The sequence below is a fragment of the Mercenaria mercenaria genome, chromosome 17 (assembly GCF_021730395.1).
Source record: "Mercenaria mercenaria strain notata chromosome 17, MADL_Memer_1, whole genome shotgun sequence".
Lineage (NCBI taxonomy): Eukaryota > Metazoa > Mollusca > Bivalvia > Venerida > Veneridae > Mercenaria > Mercenaria mercenaria.
In genome coordinates this window covers 45943006-45964282 of record NC_069377.1, presented here as the reverse complement: position 1 = coordinate 45964282, position 21277 = coordinate 45943006, and the positions used below count along the sequence as shown (strand labels likewise).

General features: G+C 36.3%; 1 protein-coding gene across 1 annotated transcript in view; it reads left to right on the top strand.

The window, feature by feature from the left end:
• The window catches only part of LOC123535752 (uncharacterized), a 394656-nt gene that overhangs the window by 162425 nt on the left and 210954 nt on the right, over positions 1-21277 (top strand). Inside the window, exons 7-8 of the mRNA XM_053528064.1 lie at positions 4503-4583; positions 8865-9032. Of these exons, the coding sequence (XP_053384039.1) occupies positions 4503-4583; positions 8865-9032 (249 nt within the window). The remainder of the gene's footprint in view (positions 1-4502; positions 4584-8864; positions 9033-21277) is intronic.

Below are 21277 nucleotides of genomic sequence, written 5' to 3'. Positions count from 1 at the left end.
CAAAATGTGTTTGCCAGTAAGTCCTCAACCAAGTTTGATAACCAGGCACTTCAGAATTATGGACCTTGAACCGAAAATACTGTTGCCATTGATTCAGGTCTTGGTGCATATGGTTAACTCAGATACATAATGGTGAAGAAATGCCAGTCTAGATGATTAGGCAGTTGTGGGAGACATGTGCTTTTCTCAAAAGCAGCTGTAGTTTATTTCTTGTATTGAGGGTTTGAGTTGTTTAGGTTGCTGACTTCAAATCACTTGCCCCTCACTGATGTGAGTTCGAGCCTCAGAAGGTATCCAGCTGGCTAACGGAAGGTTGTTGGTTCCACCCAGGTGTGATGAAATGCACAGAGGGGCATCTGTGGTCTTTCCCCACCATCAAGGCTGGAAAGTCAACATATGACCTAGAATTGTGTTGGTGCAATGTTAAACCCAACAAAAACAAAACAATTCTTGTATTGATACATATACCAAACTTTCTGTTTGATTCCTCTGCGAAACTGTGTTGTACAAAGGTTGGGTCCTAAATGTAATCTTGACCTTGCTGGCAGTGAAGGGGCAAACGTGGCCCTCTTTATTTGCTTTTGTTGATTAGTCATGATTGTAAATTAATATTATATTTACTTTTGACAATTTCCCTTTTTTATTTTCCCCTAAAATTAATTTGTATCAAATATTTCACTGCTTATCATATAAGTTTATATTATTTCCCCAACTCAAGTCTCTGTGCTAAGCACAGATATCCTTCCCACAGCCTTAACGTAATAAAACGTAATAGCGTCTGATGGCCTTTTCACGCTTCGGTAGAATCAACATTTATTACACGAAATTTATTTTGATAATATTTCTGAAATGTCTAGGTCTGCAGCTCTCAAATATGGTTATATCTTACATCCGAGGCATATACCGACACTCTCAGACAACATCAAAAACAAACTTTTGAGCAATTTGATGAGGGTTCCAAATTTCAACTGTACCCTTGGTCCGTACGGACCTTGTGGGATTGTGTTTATCCGAGCTCAAATTACTTTTCATAGATGAAAAGCTGACATGCCAAACTAAAGCCCAGGTAATTTCAATTCATTAGAAAGTGCTGAAATTGACTCCCCAACAGCAAAAAGAAAAGAAGGCCCTGACTATCTACGAATCAAAATACGGCTTTCGTTATCAAGTTAAGCATTTCTACTTCCATTTTCTTTACTTCCGGAAATAGCTGAAGGTCAAGTGACGTCATTTTCTATGTTGTCAAAAACATGTTTATGCCTGGCGAGATTGCATAAATATGTGCTGGCCATCCTAAGGTTATTGCATAGCCATTTACTCTGACATTCAAATGAGTATCATGAAAGACGTACTTTTTTCAAATGTATTGCTTTGAAATATTTTATTCTTTATATCTTATTTATAGTTGCCTCTAAAAATAACACATATAACAGATTATGTCTCCTCACATTGACTGCCAGTCATTTTAGGTTTTGCAAGATAAGCTGCTGTTATGTTCTAGATTCCCTTTGGCCCTTTTTAAGTAGTCATTGGTATCTCCAAAAGTCTGTCAGTATTTGGTGGATAGAGGGATTCTGTTCACAGACAGTTATTAACCCTGGCTGTTAACTCACAAGAGAACAACGTAAATATGGTGAGCTATAGCCACTGGCTGCCCATCAACATTTTCGTTCGCCACTATCTCCTCTGCAACCATTCTGATGGATGTTGATGAAAGTTGGCATGCATGTTCCTGGAATGGTCCTCTATCAAAGTTGTTTTTACATCAGTGCTCATCGCTAAAGATAATATGCAGGTATGGCTTTAAAATAATTTGTCTCAGTTGAGCCTTAAGTATAGGTTTAAGGCAGCATTTCAATATTATTTAAGTTAGGTAATGACTGTGAACACACGATATGAAGAAGTGACTTATGTCAGTAGAACAATGGTCTTGGAACTTAGGTCATCACTTCTGAATTGATTAGTTTGTGCTTTACCAGATTTGCTAAATGCATATGGGCTACTCCTAGAAAGTATTAATATGGACAATTTTACATTCTAGAATTTTTGATTCAGTATGATTGACCATAGTTAGAAATGAACACATCTTCTGATAATGACACCAGCACAGGTCTTTCAAGAAGCGGACTTGAGCTGAAGCTGTCATCGCAGTCAGGCTGAACTAAACTAGTATAAACTATACTTAACAGCAAACCAACTTCCCCTGAGACAAGCTCTAATGTAGCAACTTTCAATCAGTTTCATCAGTGATCAGTGAATGAATTTCATGAATACAAAATATGTTACAGTCTGTCCTTTGAATCTGCAATTTCCTGCCAATACCCTTGGGGTTATCTCGGAATTCATTTTTTCCAAACATTAATATTTGGTTTTTATGATGTTCTTGGGAAATTAATGTATTTAGAGTCAGTGGATGCAGTAAGTTAAGGTAAAGGTAGATTGTTGACAGATGCACCTAATGAAAACTTAAGTTGCTAGACATTTTTGGTTACTAGAAATAAGAATTGCAACATTAGAAATTCCTTTATTCCTTATATTTTAGTAAAAAGTAGGGATGGCAACGGATATTCGAATATTCGTTCATGACACGAATATGCGAATACTGTTTCACTATTCGGAAAAAATATAAATATAAGATCATAAGAAATAAATAAAAACCAGATGAAAGAACCAGTATGTTCGTCTATCTAACTTACCAAAATTCGCTTTCATATACGCACAAAAAATGGCTTCTGTCGCCGTCAGACGTGTCACTTTGTGTATTAGTGTGCCGAGATTGTACATCGCTATGGTGATGACATCGTACCCTGTAGTAAGTACCGCAAATTGCTTACCTTTAGAAAGTTTTATTGGTCTCTAATTGATGTAAATCTGTTACAAATCGCCTTGTTTTCTGTAGGTGCGAACCGCATGTAATTAAAAATCATCAGAAAGCACTTGAACTAATGACTTGGATTTCAATCAAGGTCGATTTAAGATGTATTGGAGTAAAGAAAAACAAGTTAAATGTGATTAATATTATTTTCATGTAAAACGGATCATCCTCTTGATAATAAATGCATTTTGTATGAAAAAAAAATAGTAGAATCTACTCAATATTCAAAGGGTAAAGTTAAGCAAAATATATCTTTTATAAGACCCCCCTTATCACCACAGTCTTAATTTTACACCTCGTTTAATTGAAAATATTGTTCATGCTATTACGTGAATCTGCTGTCAAAATGCAAGCAATGCCGACTGTCTTTTTAAAGTATTGCATGCGATCATCCGTTAGGAAGTCGGCTACATGTAATATATGTGGAAAAAACCTTACTTTCGGGAGGGCTGCATCCATGTAAAAGTAAGTAAAACCTATATAAATTATACTTAAATGAAGGCAAATAACAAATATTTTATATTCAAAAAGATGAACAAGCGATCAGAATGATTAGTCAATCTTAATATGCCAATGTCTGAATTACTTCCAGTGTAAATGAAAGTAGAATTAATACAGATTGCTGCTAAGGGTAATTGCTGCTAAGGGTACGATAAATTATAATGTTTTCCGATTTTCAGTTGATCTGTTGATCATTTGATGACCGAATATTCGAATATTCGTTCGGAAGGTTGACCGAATATTCGAATACCAAAACTGCTATTCGTTGCCATCCCTAGTAAAAAGATAAAATAGAATGAAACAATTTCTTTCACAATTCCAATTCTGTTTTAATATCACTTTAGCAGATACTGCCATAAAACGACAATTTCTCTCTGAAAATAATTACAATTACAGATCTAAGGTCTCATTAAACATTGACCATAATAACTGCATTTATTGTCAGATTGGAGATTTTATGTGATTAGAAGGTGGTAAAGTTGACAATTTTTGTAGCAGGCAGTCTATCTTCATTACCAATATTGCAGCTATTACAGTGACAGCACTGTAGTCTTGTCAGCTTTATGAGGTAATTGTGGCCTACCATTTATAGAGCAATTCCTGGATGTGTCTCCTAAACAGTAATTGTGAGACAATTTGAAAAATGGCAAAGGAAGAAAGCTCACAACATCACTGCAGATTTTATGTTTTACTGTGATAGTTGGAGTTGCCTTTACAATCAAAATTGTAATAAGTTAATTATGTGTCCGTGTTTTCATTTGTGTGTCTGTCTGCCAGTCCAAAAGACCTTCAATGTTCAAACTAACTAACACATATACACAGCCACACACCAGCATACCTGCTTTAATAGCAGCTTTGTAGTGTTTTTTCTAGGCTGCTCTACCTATAAAATCCTATTCACCTAGGTTTATTAATTCAGTAGTTAAAAACAACTACTTCTAGGTACTCTTTTACACTCAAACTTGACAAGACAGGCAAAACTTGTTTGGGTTATTGGTAGGTCTAGCCATCCAACGATATACATAATATAACCTGACATTGAGTTTGAGCAAATGGTAGTGTTCGAATTAACTTGGTTTGAGTGAACGGAGTTTGACTGTAAATTGTTTTTATTTTGTATTTTCAGGAACTTGACGAAATTTACATTGACACCAGTAATACTGTAAATGTTGCCATAGAGAGCCATTCCTTGCTACTTCTCACAAAGGTAAGGCCAAAAGAGACATTCCTTGCCTCTTCTTATGAAGGTAAGGCATATAGAAGCATTCTTTGCCACTTATCAAACAGGTTAGACATAGAGAAGCATTCTTTGCCACTTCTCAAAAAGGTTAGACATAGAGAAGCATTCTTTGCCACTTATCAAACAGGTTAGACATAGAGAAGCATTCTTTGCTGCTTATCAAAAAGGTTAGACTTAGAGCAGCATTCTTTGCCACTTATCAAAAAGGTTAGACATAGAGAAGCATTCTTTACCACTTACCAAAAAGGTTAGACATAGAGAAGCATTCTTTGCCACGTCTCAAAAAGGTTAGGCATAGAGAGACATGCCTTGCTACTCCTCAAAAAGGTAAGTGCCTTGCTACTCCTCAAAAAGGTAAGTATTCCTTGCTGCTTCTCACAAAGGTAAAAGAGACAGTCCTTGCTATTTCTCACAAAGGTAAGGCATAGACAAGCATTCCTTGCTACATTTCACAAAGAAAAGGAATAGAGAGGCATTCCTTTCTTGTGACTTCTCATGAAGGAAAGGCTCAAAGAGGCATTCATTTCTACTTCTCACAAAGCATAGACAAGAAGCAAGGGTAAAGATACGTATTCCCTGCTACTTTTCACAAAGGTTTGAGAGGCATCCCATGCTATTACCACAGCTAAAGCATAGAGAGGCATTCCTTGCTACATTTCACAAAGGTAAAGTGTAGATAGAATTCCTTGCTACATTTCACAAAGTTAATGCATAGAGAGGCATTCTTTTCTACATTTCACAAAGGTAAAGTGTAGATAGACATTCCTTGCTACATTTCACAAAGTTAAGGCATAGAGATGCATTCTTTTCTACATAAAGAAAGGTAAGGCAAAGATATTGACCTCATAAAGGTAAGGCTCAAAGAGGCATTCATTTCTACTTCTCACAAAGCATAGTCATGCATGCCTTGCTACTCCTCAAGAAGCAAGGGCAAAGATAGGTATTTCCTACTACTTTTCACAAAGGTTTGAGGGGATTCCATGCTATTACTTCACAGCTAAAGCATAGAGAGGCATTCCTTGCTACATTTAGTAAGGAAATGCATAGAGAGGCTTTCCTTGCTACATTTCACAAAGGTAAGGCATAGAGAGGCATTCCTTGCTACATTTCAGAAAGGTAAGGCATAGAGAGGCATTCCTTGCTACATTTCAGAAAGGTAAGGCATAGAGAGGCATTCCTTACTACATTTCAGAAAGGTAAGGCATAGAGAGGCTTTCCTTGCTACATTTCAGAAAGGTAAGGCATAGAGAGGCATTCCTTGCTACTTTTCAGAAAGGTAAGGCATAGACTTTCCTTGCTGCAGTTCACAAAGGTAAGGCATAGAGAGGCTTTCCTTGCTATATTTCACAAAGGTAAGGCATAGAGAGAGAGTCCTAGCTATATTTCACAAAGCTAAGGTATAGAGAGGCATTTCTTGATGCATTTCACAAAGGTAAGGCATGGAGAGGCTTTCCTTGCTATGTTTCACAAAGGTAAGGCATAGAGAGACATTTCTTGCTACATTTCACAAAGGTAAGGCATAGAGAGGCATTCCTTGCTACATTTCATAAAGGTAAGGCGTAGAGAGGCATTCCTTGCTACATTCAGAAAGGTTATGCATAGAGATAGAGTCCTTGCTATATTTCACAAAGCTAAGGCATAGGGAGACATTCCTTGCTACTTTTCTCAAAGGTAAGGCATAGAGAGGCATTCCTTGCTACATTTCACTAAGATAAGGCATATAATGACATTCCTTGCTACATTTCACAAAGCTAAGGCATAGAGAGCATCCTGCTACATTCACTAAGGTAAGCTAAATGACATTCTTTACATTTCACAAAGGTAAGCATAGAGAGGCATTCCTTGCTACATTTCACAAAGGTAAGGCATAGAGAGGCATTCCTTGCTACATTTCACAAAGGTAAGGCATAGAGAGGCATTCCTTGCTACATTTCACAAAGGTAAGGCATAGAGAGGCATTCCTTGCTACATTTCACAAAGCTAAGGCATAGAGAGGCATTCCTTGCTACATTTCACAAAGGTAAGGCATAGAGAGGCATTCCTTGCTACATTTCACAAAGGTAAGGCATAGAGAGGCATTCCTTGCTACATTTCACAAAGGTAAGGCATAGAGAGGCATTCCTTGCTACATTTCACTAAGATAAGGCATAGAGAGGCATTCCTTGCTACATTTCACAAAGGTAAGGCATAGAGAGGCATTCCTTGCTACATTTCACTAAGATAAGGCATAGAGAGGCATTCCTTCTACATTTCACAAGGTAAGGCATAGAGAGGCATTCCTTGCTACATTTCACAAAGGTAAGGCATAGAGATCTTCCTTGCTACATTCACTAAGATAAGGCATAGAGAGGCATTCCTTGCTACATTTCACAAAGTAAGGCATAGAAAAGCATTCTTGCTACATTTCACAAAGGTAAGGCATAGAGAGGCATTCCTTTCTACATTTCACAAAGGTAAGGCATAGAGAGGCATTCCTTTCTACATTTCACAAAGGTAATGCATAGAGAAGCATTCCTTGCTACATTTCACAAAGCTAAGGCATAGAGAGGCATTCCTTGCTACATTTCACAAAGGTAAGGCATAGAGAGGCATTCCTTGCTACATTTCACAAAGCTAAGGCATAGAGAGGCATTCCTTGCTACATTTCACAAAGGTAAGGCATAGAGAGGCATTCCTTGCTACATTTCACAAAGATAAGGCACAATGAGAGGGACATTCTTTGCTACATTTCACAGAGGTAAAGCATAAAGAGGCTTTCCTTGCTACATTTCACAAAGGTAAGGCATAGGGAGACATTCCTTACTACATTTCGCAAAGGTAAGGCATAAAGAGGCATTCCTTGCTACATTTCAATAAGGTAAGGCGTAGAGAGACATTCCATGCTACATTTCACTAAGGTAAGGCATAAAGAGACATTCCTTACTACATTTCAATAAGGTAAGGCATAAAGAGACATTCCTTACTACATTTCGCAAAGGTAAGGCATAAAGAGACATTCCTTACTACATTTCAATAAGGTAAGGCATAAAGAGACATTCCTTACTACATTTCGCAAAGGTTTGGCATAGAGAGGCATTCCTTGCTACATTTCACTAAGGTAAGGCATAGAGAGACATTCCTTGCTACATTTCACAAAGGTAAGGCATAGACTTTCCTTGCTACATTTCACAAAGGCTAAGGCAAAGAGAGGCTTTCCTTGCTACATTTCACAAAGGCTAAGGCATAGAGAGGCATTCCTTGCTACATTTCACAAAGGTAAGGCATAGAGAGGCATTCCTTGCTACATTTCACTAAGGTAAGGCATAGAGAGACATTCCTTGATACATTTCACAAAGGTAAGGCATAAGAGAGGCATTCTTTGCTACATTTCACAAAGCTTAGGCATAGAGAGACATTCCTTGCTACATTTCACAAAAAGGCATAGACTTTCCTTGCTGCATTTCACAAGGGTAAGGCATAGTGAGGCTTTCCTTGCTACATTTCACAAAGGTAAGGCATAGAGAGGCATTCCTTGCTACATTTCACAAAGCTAAAACATAGAGAGTCATTCCTTGCTATATTTCACAAAGATAAGGCACAGAGAGACATTCCTTGCTACATTTCACGAAGGTTAGGCACAGGGAGGCATTCCTGCTACATTTAACAAAGCTAAGGCATAGAGAGGCTTTCCTTGCTACATTTCACAAAGATAAGGCACAGGGAGGCATTCCTTGCTACATTTAGAAAGGTAAGGCAGAGAGAGAGAGTCCTTGCTACATTTCACAAAGGTAAGGCATAGAGAGGCATTCGTTAAGGTAATGCAGAGAAAGACATTCCTTGCTGCATTTCACAAAGGTAATGCATAGAGAACAGGGCTTTTCCCACCTATCCCATGTGGCCTTTATTTAGAACTGGTTGCTACTGAAACTAAATCTGAAAAATATATCATAGCATTAAATTGGTGCTGTTTATCGAAAACCGTTACTGGTCATTTACGTAAAAATGATAGGCAGCCTTCATGCGAAATAAAATTCTATAGCCAGTGAAGCAAGGGAAAAAACTGTGATTTGAATATTTTCTAACTTCTGATTTAATTGTTTCCCTTTGTTTCTAGCTTGTTTTATGGTTTATTAGTATATTTGTTCAGAAAAATGTTACTTTAAGATAAGTTGCTTTGGAGGTGAATTGTAGCTCTGTTTTCACTAAAGTTTCATAACTAAAGGTAAAATACACCAGTTGTGTATCATGTTTGAATCTTTCTCTTTATAGGCCAGTGAACAACAACGACAGTTAGAGGCATTGCTTAAATGTTGCCGTCAAGTAAACCCCATGTTGGACATATCATACTTTGTAAAAGCCATCAATATAGACGATGCTACTGTTACCTTTCAGAGGCATAGATTCTGTCCTGCTGATCACATGGTTAACAGTACAGAGGTAGGACTTTTTCCCATAAGATTTGAATATATGAGCCATGCCATGAGAAAACCAGCATAGTGGGTTTGCGACCAGCATGGATCCAGACCAGCCTGCGCATCCGCGCAGTCTGGTCAGGATCCATGCTGTTCGCTTTCAAAGCCTATTGCAATTAAAGAAACCATTAGCGAACAATAGGATCCTGACCAGACTGCGCGGATGCGCAGGCTGGTCTGGATCCATGCTGGTCACAAACCCACTATGTTGTTTTTCCCATGGCACGGCTCATATAGTGAGAGCAGTCATTATTTAATCCTTTTATGTGCAATGCTTGCAGCCTTTGAGATAGTTGTACCTCCGAACAACGAAGGGTTTCAGGTTGTCTGTCTGTCCATCTGCCTGTCTGTCTGTAGACACAATCTAGTGTGCAGCAATTTTCCTCATCCCCTTGACACAGTTTAATGAAACTTCACACAAGTGATCAGTACCAACCCTAGTTGTGAATGGTGCATGTTACGTTCTTTCAAAAAAAAAATCTGCACAGTTATGGGACTTTGTTTTTTGTAAATATACTATAAACGTACAATCTGCATATGCAATCTTGTGCATGCCTAATTTCCTGAACCCATGCACACAATTTAATGAAACTCAACACAAGTGATCAGTATTAACCCTAGATGTGCATGGTTGTGTTAACTTCTTTCAGAAAAAATTCTGCACAGTTATGGGACTTTGTATTTTGCTAATATACTATATACATACAGTCTGCATATGCAGTCTTGTGCGCGCCTAATCTCCTGAACCTATGCACACAATTTAATGAAACTTAACACAAGTGATCAGTACCAACCCTAGTTGTGCATGGTGCATATTACGTTCATTTAGATAAATATTCTCCCGAGTTATGGGATTTTGTTTTTTGTTGAGCCTGCTTGTGGAAGCGAAGAAATAGTTGTCCAAATGGCTGTTTGGTGTGTGTGCGTGCATGTGTCCGGATTTGTTTTTCCGGACCATAACTTTTGCATGCATGGAGCCAGCCTGTTTATATTTGGCATGAATGTTAACCTCAGTGAGATGGAGTGTCATGCACACACCCCAGGTTCCTATCTCAAAGGTCAAGGTCACAGTTGGAGGTCAAAGGTCATGTCAGATCTTGTCTGGCCCATAACTTTGACATGCATTGAGGAATCTTGTTTATATTTGGCATACCTGTTAACCTCAGTGAGACGGAGTGTCACGTGCAAACCCCAGGTTCCTATCTCAAAGGTCAAGGTCACAGTTAGGGGTCAAAGGTCATTTTAGAGCTTGTCCAGGTCATGACTATGATAAGTATGGAGCAATCTTTTTTTTCTTTGGCATAAATGTTCAGCTGTATGAGAGTGAGTGTTGTGCACAAACCTAGATATTGTGAGATATTGTGCCAGGTGCATAATTACTACATCTAATACATTCATCTGGACTACCATTGTCCTTTGAGCCTGTTGACAGAGGATATAGCTTAAAGATGTATTGATAATTGAGACTTTCCAGCATTTTGGATATATATTGTATATTGGTCATAATTATGTATAAGGCCTATGCTTTTTCTTTCACGCTGTACACATGTAAACTAAACAAGAACAAAGTAGACCTAGACTTGCTCTAAACTTAGTTAAACTAAAGTAAATCAACTTTTAGACAATGTTTGTATACAGCAGAACCTTTTGAAGGGCAAAATTGAACAATTTACGATGTCTAGAACATAAATCGTAAACTACATAAGTATCGAAGCGCTTTAGTCTTGCCCTCTTGTTTAGTAGCATTTTTTTTCCAGCAAACAAGCTTTTGTTCACTTTTACCTACATTTGTTAATAACTGTGCAGAAATTAGTATCAGAGTAGATCTGATAGTGTAGGCAGCTGAAAATGTTTTTTCAGTCTTTTAGACTGGTAAACGGACATACGTATTAATGAACAGACAGAACCCCAGCTCTAGTGCGCTTTTTAGTCCCCTTCAGGTAAAACACTGAGGGGACTATAGAAATGCCCTTTGTCAATCTGTTTGTCCATCTGTCTGCAAATCTGGATCCTGCAAGTACCAAAAAGTATTCAAGCCAGAGTCATAAAACTTGATATGTGAATAGAGGGCATTGTGTAGATTATGTATATACATGAATTTTGCTTGTAGGTCATTAATCAAGGTCACTGTTGAAGGTCAAGTAAAAATTGTTCCCACTCCATAACTTTTATATGCAAAAATGGGATTATGTTAGTGCTACACACAAATGTTCCCCTTGATAAGACAATGTGTCAACACATGAGCTGTGCAAGTTGGTTAAACGTCAAGGTCACTGTTTACTGTCAAGTAAAAATTTGTTTCCACTCCTTAACTTCTGATTGCATTGAAGGATTTTTATATTACTACACAGAAATGTTCCGCACATGCACATGACTCAAGGTTGTCAGTCAAAGGTTAGGTCACTGTTGAAGGTCAAGCAAAATTGTTTCCACTCCATAACTTTTATGTGCATTGGTGGATTATCTTAGTACTGCACACAAATGTTCCCTATGATGAGACAGTGTGACGCGTACATGATCTATACTTGTAGGTCAAGGTCACTGTTAAAATTTTAGTAAAAATAGTTTTTAGCTCATCTGATTTTTGAAAAAAGTCTATGAGGTATTGTTGTCACTTGAACGTCGGTGCTGGTTTTGGTAAAAATTTTTTTTTTAGGTCCACCTTTTCTCAAAAACCATAAGAGTTACAGCTTAGAAACTTTGCACACTTGTTTGTCATCATTAGATGACTGTAGGCTAAGAACTATAACTCTTGATATTCATTTTGTCAAAATTATGACCCTTTTTGAAATTCTGAACTTACTATAACTCTTTCTTACATACCGACTAGCACTTGCAGAAGATACGTAGCGTCTGTGTTGTCTTCGAAGCTAAAGGCTTGAAGCATTTCTAGTCCTAACATGTTCAGATATTGAAACTAAAAAGTTCTGAGTAGGGACTTGTGTTTCACTTCAGTACTCAGTACTTGTAATCAGGTTGTATAAGGAAGGTCTAAAAGTTGATTATAATATTTGTTAATGAAAGAAGCATAAAGATTAATAACAGGTAGGGAAATCATGATGAATGTTACCTGGTTTAAAAGTCAACACTAAATGTATTTACAGGCAATATTTTGACACCACTTCATGTACTGGAATTATCCTGACAGCTAGCAATTTTTCAAAACAATCTGAACAAAATCTATTTCGATCTGTCTCATTAGAACTAAAAATGAAATGTTAATTTTAAATAAGCATTCAAGGTGTACCACTTAAATCTTTACAATTTAGAATAACTAATGCCAAATATACTTGCTGTGAAAAAATGTCCAATCAGTAACATAAAGATCTTGCTCTAAAACGATAGGGCGTCGAAGTTTCGCTTAGACCGGAAGACTTTTAGGAAGAGCTTGTGACGTCATACCAATGTCACTGAGAATGTTAGTCTATGGCAGTAATATCAATGGACACTTACAATTGAGGTGTAGATAACTGATGATTGTCAGTTTTACCGGCATTACTATAATAGTAATCAAGTACAGTAAAGATCACTAAAAGTACACCTATTTGATGAGATATCATTTCCCATTACATGTCAAATAATTTTAAGCTCATGATTTAACTAGCATGGGTATATGTCTGCATCCTGATCACATTGCTGGAGTTCCTTTTGTCTATAAACAGTGAAATTTTGTGAAAGTATGTTAATCAGAAACTACTGGACTAAATGGTTTCAGACTCCATGCACACACAACATAATCATGCATGACAGGTTTCATAACCCTGGTTTTAAAAAAAGAAACAGGACATAGAAATGGGCTGTATCCATATGTCTGTCTTGAGGTAAGTTGATTATGTATGTGTCAAGACAAAAAGCAGTGCACATATCTCCCAAGGGAATCAGATTCTGTCAACAGATTTACAAGATTTAATTTATGTCTAGAAGATAAGCCTGACATCCATCAAGGGATTTCAGTATTACTTGACACAAAATTTAGTTAATAGGCAGACAATGTTTTTCATGCAAGATCCTGGCTATTACTTCAAAGGTCGAGATCACATTTCGGTCAAAGGTGTAGAGAGTCAAGGTTTAGTGTCTCGCACAAGATCAAGACTCCAAACTACAAGGTCAAAGTCAGAGTTAGAGGTCAAAAATATACAGAGTTGAATTTGTTTGGTCTATAACTTACTTGGCACATGTGTTCCACATTACAAGTTAATGGTATCTTGAGGTCAAGGTCAAACATAGAGGTCAGAGGTTTGAAGGTCTTTTTCTTCTCTGGTCAATAACTTGATTCAACAAACAATTTTGATACTACTAGGCATAAATTTACCTCATAATATGAGGATGTGTTATGTGCAAGACCCAGGCCTAGAGCTCCAAGGTGAAGGTCAAATTTGGAGATTAAGGTACATAGATAAAGACACAAAATGCATTTAGGTAGGGGATGTTGGTAAGTGTGCTGCAGTCTTGTTTTAGTACTAAAATACGAAAAGTTCTATTATTTGGTTGCTCTCTTGATTTTGTTTCACTTTAAGTTGTTTGGGTAACATTGATACTGTGCAAGACCAATGCCAGAACACATGTACAACAATAAACAAAGACTGACAGAACAATTGGCGTCATGTTCCACTTATATAGTAAATTAAAAACAAAAACATATTTACAATATGCATAAACCAAGTGCTTTCGGGGGACATTATTATGAGTGTTTGCTGATGTTTTTCTGTCTGCAAGAAGGCTGGTATCAATTACGTGTATTAAGAAAGAATGCAATCTAATGCACATTAACTTTTTAACATTGTCGAACAATAATCATTTTGGATTATTGGGTGTAATTAAGCATTGGATGTGTACCAAAACAAAAATTCTAGGTTGGAGATATTGTACTGAAATCAAAATTCTAGGTTGGAAGTAAATTATCTCAACATTAAGTGGAGGTTCAGACAAGTACTTTTTACAAGTATCTTCAAAGACAGTGCATTTTTGTAGTCACAATATATTGTAGTGGAACATCCTTGAACTAGAAATGCTGAAAAATGAAATGAACACCCTAACCCCAAGCTGGCGCCTCCAAACTGCCGAGAATAAGTTTAAAGCAACCTCTCTTTACCAGAAATGCCTCAAAACTGAACTTTTCCTTTGATCCTGATAGATGTTATGAGAGTACAGTTAGCACTAGTCACTTCTGCACTGATTTATAACCACATCATTATATCTACTTAAAAAGTAGTACAAAGGATTTGCTTTTATATGGCTTAATCACAAGTAAATACTGATAATCTGTTTAAGATTCAAATAACTTGTATTGATAGAGAAAAATGGCTGCCTAGTCCTATTTTCCAAAATTTATTTGACTTTTACCATTTTTGGGGCGATAAGCCCCAGAGTGAACAATACAGTTCAGATTCTCTTTATACCATATGCCTGTAAGCAGCAGTGAACAATTGCCCCCGAAATAGTCCTAACATTTCCGCAGAGCAGTAATAACATGTATGGCATATAAATTTGTATAGCTGTCCAGAATGCATAGAATACTATAATTTGGTAGCAGGGTACACTTTCGAATTTTGGCCCCCGTCAATATTTGTTATAAAGAGAACATCGTGATTTTGGATGTCTGTAAATTAAGGTGAGAGATAATGATTATTAATTCTTTAGAAAATTTATACAGCCGATACATGTAAAATTCTGATGTCAGTTGGAAAACTAACTGCTGGTAGCTTTGTATGATCAATGAGACACATTTTCGCGGAAAAATTCAATTCACGGAAGGGTTCTGTGCTTGTTGATTGATACTCTGGAACATTTTCGTTATTTTCTGAAAAAACGAGCTGGATGGGCCCCCATTCCATTTATGTCCTGACGTTCAGTAAGGACTATTAAATTAAGAAATACAATAAAATTGGACATTGTTCTTGCAGCGGGATCATTGTAGACTGTTCAAAAGGTGCAAAATTGATGATTTTGGCATGCATTTTTTCATGGATGATGTAAACCTTTCGCTTTGATAACTTTCTTTATTCTTGTATGAGAATCCTGATCTTGCCATTAATTAAAAGCACAAAACATGCACGCACTTTATAAAATGGCCACCCCAATTTTGCTCATAGGGGAAGTGCAATATTGCGACTCGCTACATGTAAGACCGTCCGTGCCCAAAATTTTCGCATCTAAGTGTACCTTGCTACCTTAAGGAAAATCTGCCAAAATTAAATTTTGAAAGAACTCTTAAATTTGTGCGGTTTCAAATAGTTTAGAACCTCTTCTTCGTTATTCTAAACTTCCTGGGCACTTAAAACGCTACCTGATGGCACAGCAGCTCAAAAATGTTACGGTGAGGACACATAAAAGCATAAAAGTCAATATACACGCATACGATTTTTTTTGGATTCTAGCTCCAGTAACAAGGTTCTGGTACAGTAAAAACATCATTTTTATCGTTATTAACCCACACAGCGCACATTTGGCCCACCAGCTATGCAGTTCGTCAATCAGGGGGATGGTCGGACGGTGGGGACCCCATGAAATAGGAAAATAAGGGGTGGAGACATTTTATTTTCGCAAAATGGTGCAGAATTGCCCTTATATCATTCCTAATGACAAAATACGTTAAATCATGTCAGAAAATGGTAAAAACGGATGTATTGTACGTTCTTTGTCTCGTAGCGACGATTTGTAAATTTTGGCTAAATTTGTGCATTAGGGGTGGGCAAGTTAAGAGTCTCTCATACAGACTTCTTTTCATGCTATTGAAAACATTTTTATTTGGTTGAATTGGCGAAAGACATATAAAAGTTCAGAACAAGTAAAACCCTCTTTTGTTCATTAACTGAAAAATCTTAAGGTAGCAGGGTACACTTTCGAATTTTGGCCCCCGTCAATATTTGTTATAAAGAGAACATCGTGATTTTGGATGTCTGTAAATTAAGGTGAGAGATAATGATTATTAATTCTTTAGAAAATTTATACAGCCGATACATGTAAAATTCTGATGTCAGTTGGAAAACTAACTGCTGGTAGCTTTGTATGATCAATGAGACACATTTTCGCGGAAAAATTCAATTCACGGAAGGGTTCTGTGCTTGTTGATTGATACTCGGGAACATTTTCGTTATTTTCTGAAAAAACGAGCTGGATGGGCCCCCATTCCATTTATGTCCTGACGTTCAGTAAGGATTATTAAATTAAGAAATGCAATAAAATTGGACATTGTTCTTGCAGCTGGATCATTGTAGACTGTTCAAAAGGTGCAAAATTGATGATTTTGGCATGCATTTTTTCATGGATGATGTAAACCTTTCGCTTTGATAACTTTCTTTATTCTTGTATGAGAATCCTGATCTTGCCATTAATTAAAAGCACAAAACATGCACGCACTTTATAAAATGGCCACCCCAATTTTGCTCATAGGGGAAGTGCAATATTGCGACTCGCTACATGTAAGACCGTCCGTGCCCAAAATTTTCGCATCTAAGTGTACCTTGCTACCTTTCTATGTGATTCTGTAAATGATTATGTCATGCAGCTCTCTGTTATCCTTTCAGATAACATTAGAAAATATAACATAATGAAGGTAAATTAAATCGCCCTCTATGAATGAAATATCCATATGAATGGAACTTTTTCGTCTTTGGTAATGTAAAACTCAATGACATAATACACACACTGTGTAATATACAGAGATAAAGCTAATAAATCATGCAAAATGTAAGATGTATTTAACAAAAATATACAACACATTGAATTAACATTTTATCGAAACACTTAGATAATGTTTATGTTGTTTAAATGAATATGGGATTCCAGCGACCACTTTGTTATAGATTATGACCTCGGTCTATAAATAGCTCATCAAACAAACACTGGTTCCGAGCACAGTTTCATTCATAACAAATGTCGATACGAGTTTGACTGCGCATTATTAATTATTATTATCTCCCGTGGATGAAATGGGGAGAGGGGTATTGAAATGGCGTTGTCCATGCGTGCGTGCGGACATCCCTCTGTCTGTCAGTCTGCAGCCATTTCTCAGTAACTAGCAGGTAGAATTTCATAAAACTTGAAATAAACATGAACCAACATACTGCAATGATGCCTGTCAAGTTTTTTTTTGGATTGGTCAATTTCCTTTGATTTAATAAAAAATTCCACGTCAGGAGCCATATCTAGGAAGTGGTTGGGAATATTTAAATAAAACTTAATAAACATGTTCAACACTATGAGGTTATGTGGCCAGTCAAGTTTCAGTCAGATTGCCCAAGTAACACCACAGTTATGGCCCTTAGAAGTTTCTTGTGTTAATTATATAGGGTACTATAAATATGGCAATTTCTGCTTCATAACTTGTGATATATTTGACCTACAACTATGAAATGAATTTAGATCACCATAATGTGGGGCTTAAAATAAAATTAAGTTTGTTTGACCTTTACCGACCGACCCGAAAAAATTGCCCCGACTCAAATAATTTTATTGCATTCCAGAGAAAAAAAATATTTTTATTTTCTTATCAAAGGGAAAAACTTATTTTGGTGCTTGCAACTGGCGATTATCTTATTTAACAAATGCGTACATAATTATGGCAAGTGAGAAAGCAACCCGCGGTCGGCTAGTAGAAATCGATAAACCGGACTGTTTATCATCTCGTGTATTCCGAAAACGTGTCAACTATGCCGATAACGTTGCCTAAGGCCATAGGATGCAGACGACAATCAAACCGCTTATAACCGGAAGGCAATCTGACGAAAGGACATAATTTTACAAATCTAGTATCTAATTTGCCCGCTAAACGTAAAGAAACCAAAACGTCATGCCGGTACTTTTCCATTCCACGAGCACGTGCGAGCTATCGTAATATCTAATTTCCATCACTCGACGTTACTTTTGTTTACACATACACAAAAAAAAAAAAACGCGCGTAGTGCATTCATTTTTTTGTTATTATCGCATCAATATTTTTTAAGCACCGCTTAAGAAGTAATATAGTTTGAATTCTATAACGATTTTAATAAGATATCGACAGGAATGTAGGCAAATTTCTATAAAAACGGTCAAATTTAAATTTAGTTCTTTGTAAAATTTCAAACAGTGCGGTCTTAAAATTACTTATTTCTTTCTAAGAGTAAATAAATGATAAATTCTATGGGCATAAAGTTCAGACTTTTGACCAGAAGGTACAAAAAAAAAAAAAAAAAACAATAAAAAAATCTTAAATAATGAAAAAGCGTCAGCAATTTAAATACATGGCGTAAAACGACTTTTGGCAAACAGATTTATGTTAGTGCGGCAAAATAGCTCACAGAGGTAGGATATCCACAATTATCGTTTGACACATTTACTGTCAGTTTATACAGGCTATTGAATTCGCTTTAAGAAATTAAAGAAGAAACTTTTTTATTGATTAATTCAAAGAACCGAGGCGGTACAACAGTCAAACAGTGATGTGTTATATGGCGCGAAAACATGACGTAATTCCATGACAATCTCGGGCAACTGTAACGCTTTGATCTCCGCTTCAGATGCCGTGATACCTACACACTTCTTTTAGCTCTTTGAGGCGGGTGTTACTTGATGATGAAAACAAGGACAAGGACTAAGTTTATCAACAGATTAATTACCGATAATCGTTTACGCTTTTTATTACGCTTTCAACATTGGGTGGATTATGATAATTGTGTCCATATTTTTGGGACACTTTACAAAATAATCATTTTTCGGCAAATAAGTCTTGAGAAAGTGAAAATAACTAGTCCTAACATTTTTGGAAAATACGGTAAGGGCTAGACTGTGATTATTTTTACTACCGATGCAGTTATTATGGAGAGCAACTAGGTGGTGGTGATTACTAAAATACCCTGAAAGAAAAATGTCTGCTGTGAAAACGAAATTTAAGAAGAACAAATATGATTGATTACAAAGGAAACGTAATGTACATGAGATTATTATTTGTCTACTATGTGTTATATCTGAAAATTGCTTGTACATAATACTGCTTTCATAACAGTGACAGTATTACGGCATTTGACAGGCGAGTGGTGGGAAATTTGATTATCTGTGAAAATATATTATGAACTGACTTAATTGTTGATTTCAAAATGTCTTTAATCAGAGATTGTTTTGAAATGCATTTGTTCGAAGTGAGAAAATCTCAGTTTCCGAATTTCAAGAATTTGACACGAACGTAAATGTTTTGAAATATGACAAGCTAGATAGTTTTAATATTTTAATTTTGTAATGCCAGAACAAAGAGGTATAAAAATCTTATACTTCTTTTGCCAGGACAGTGGCATAATAAATGTCTGATGTCGGGGAAACCCAATCTTGTTTCTGTTCTTAGTAACATGACCAATACGTGCAAGTAGCTTAAAGCTAAAAAATGATCACTTTTGCTTGCATACTGCCATAACCGTTGTAAAAACCTTCTAAAACTCATAAAAAGCTATTGAATTAAGCATCAAACACTCGTTGAAAATAAGCTGTAGTGTGTTTAGATGCCAAATATTTTCCCGACTATATCGTTTTGTACTTTTAAGCGCAGATGTAGTGAAAACATTTTTGATATATATATATAAAGAAAAAGTATAGACATGAAAGATACTACTTTGCCTTATGTTCAAATTAAGTCTGTGCCCATATTGTGTGTGCATGAATAGGGCTAGGGGTTTATTACAAGCATACATTTAACAGAGCATCTTCCAAGATTATCTACAAGCAATAGGTATTAATAAATAGACTTCAATTTTTATTATTACTGAGACAACAAACATTAAAAAAAAACTAAAATATAATAAAATTATTTACCTACCTACCTACCCACTGTAAAAATACTGGGTCGGTAAAGGTCAAACAAACTTAATTTTAATTTAGGCCTGGTTGAACACACACAGTTTCGTCCAGATTTCTGTACTAACTTTAGAGTTATTGCCCTTTAATTGTTTAAAAATCCACAGATTTGTACCTAACAAACCAACCAATTGGAAGAATTTCATTAAACTTCTTTCATTCTTATCTATAACATTTATTGTAAACATTGTATACCCGCACCTGGTCACCGCCTTGCCTTGGTCACAGCCACTGCCCCCCCCCCCAAAAAAAAAAATTCATTCTTTTTTTAATTTTTTTTTTCAAACCGACAACAACATCGCCCCATCAGTACTTCAGTGCTTTGATTGATTCACTCAGCTATCTTCATGAATTTAGACTGGGGCCCAAATGGTTTTCACAGTTTTCCAGGAATAACTTCCAGAACACTGCTTGTAATTTTTAGTAGGAGGAAAAACAAGATATGGAACACCTCCCAAATCCAGAGGCTTCTCTATTCATTAGCTTGCCCCGTGTAAAGCATTCATATGTGGGACTCTTTCCTTAATGTATTTAATTTTGTTCGAAGTAGCTAGTCCAACACTGACAACCTGCATGGTTTTGCAGTCATACAATGTTACCTCTGGACCACTTCATCTGCTCTGGTTGGAGTTTGTATCATTGTGTGAGCTATATTGCAGATTTATACAATACAGTGTAACTTCCGAAAACCGAACGACCTCCGGACCAGCCTAAAAGTTCGGTTTTTGGAAGTTTACGGAATTCAGAAGGTGGACGTGGTGCACAAGAGTTATGTTTTCTTACAGGTAGGAGGAAGGAGATTTTTATCCTTTTCAATTTTACAATTTCATATTAATTAATTAGTTAATTAATTAGATAATTAATTAATTATTTAAAAACATTTAGGATAATAAATACATAAATAACAAGTATAAAAAGAAACAACATAACTTTAATAATAGCATTTACGCAAAAATTTCCACTTACATTTTACCATCTATGGAGTCCCGAGTTCGTCAACATTAAATTTTAATTAATGTTGATAATGCATAGTTTAATCGATGTAACTAATCATTTAAAACATCTGTCTTTCTTTTGTTCAAACTTTAAGAAAGTTTTTAACACATAAGATATTTAATTCATCACGTTTTCATAAATTGAATACAAATGAAAATAATCGCTAATTACTTCCTTACTTTTGCATGAAATGATCATTGTGATTATATAGCGTGTCAAAATAAACGTGCACCGCTAATAAATAAACAAAAAAAAAACATGTTCCTGGATTATCATGTGACGCTTTTAATCAAGCAGATAGTTTGCTGTTCGGTTTTCAGAAGTCAATTTTAGTGTTGAAATATAAACGGTGCTTCAAAAATCGTTCGGTTTTCAGAATTCGGAAGTTCC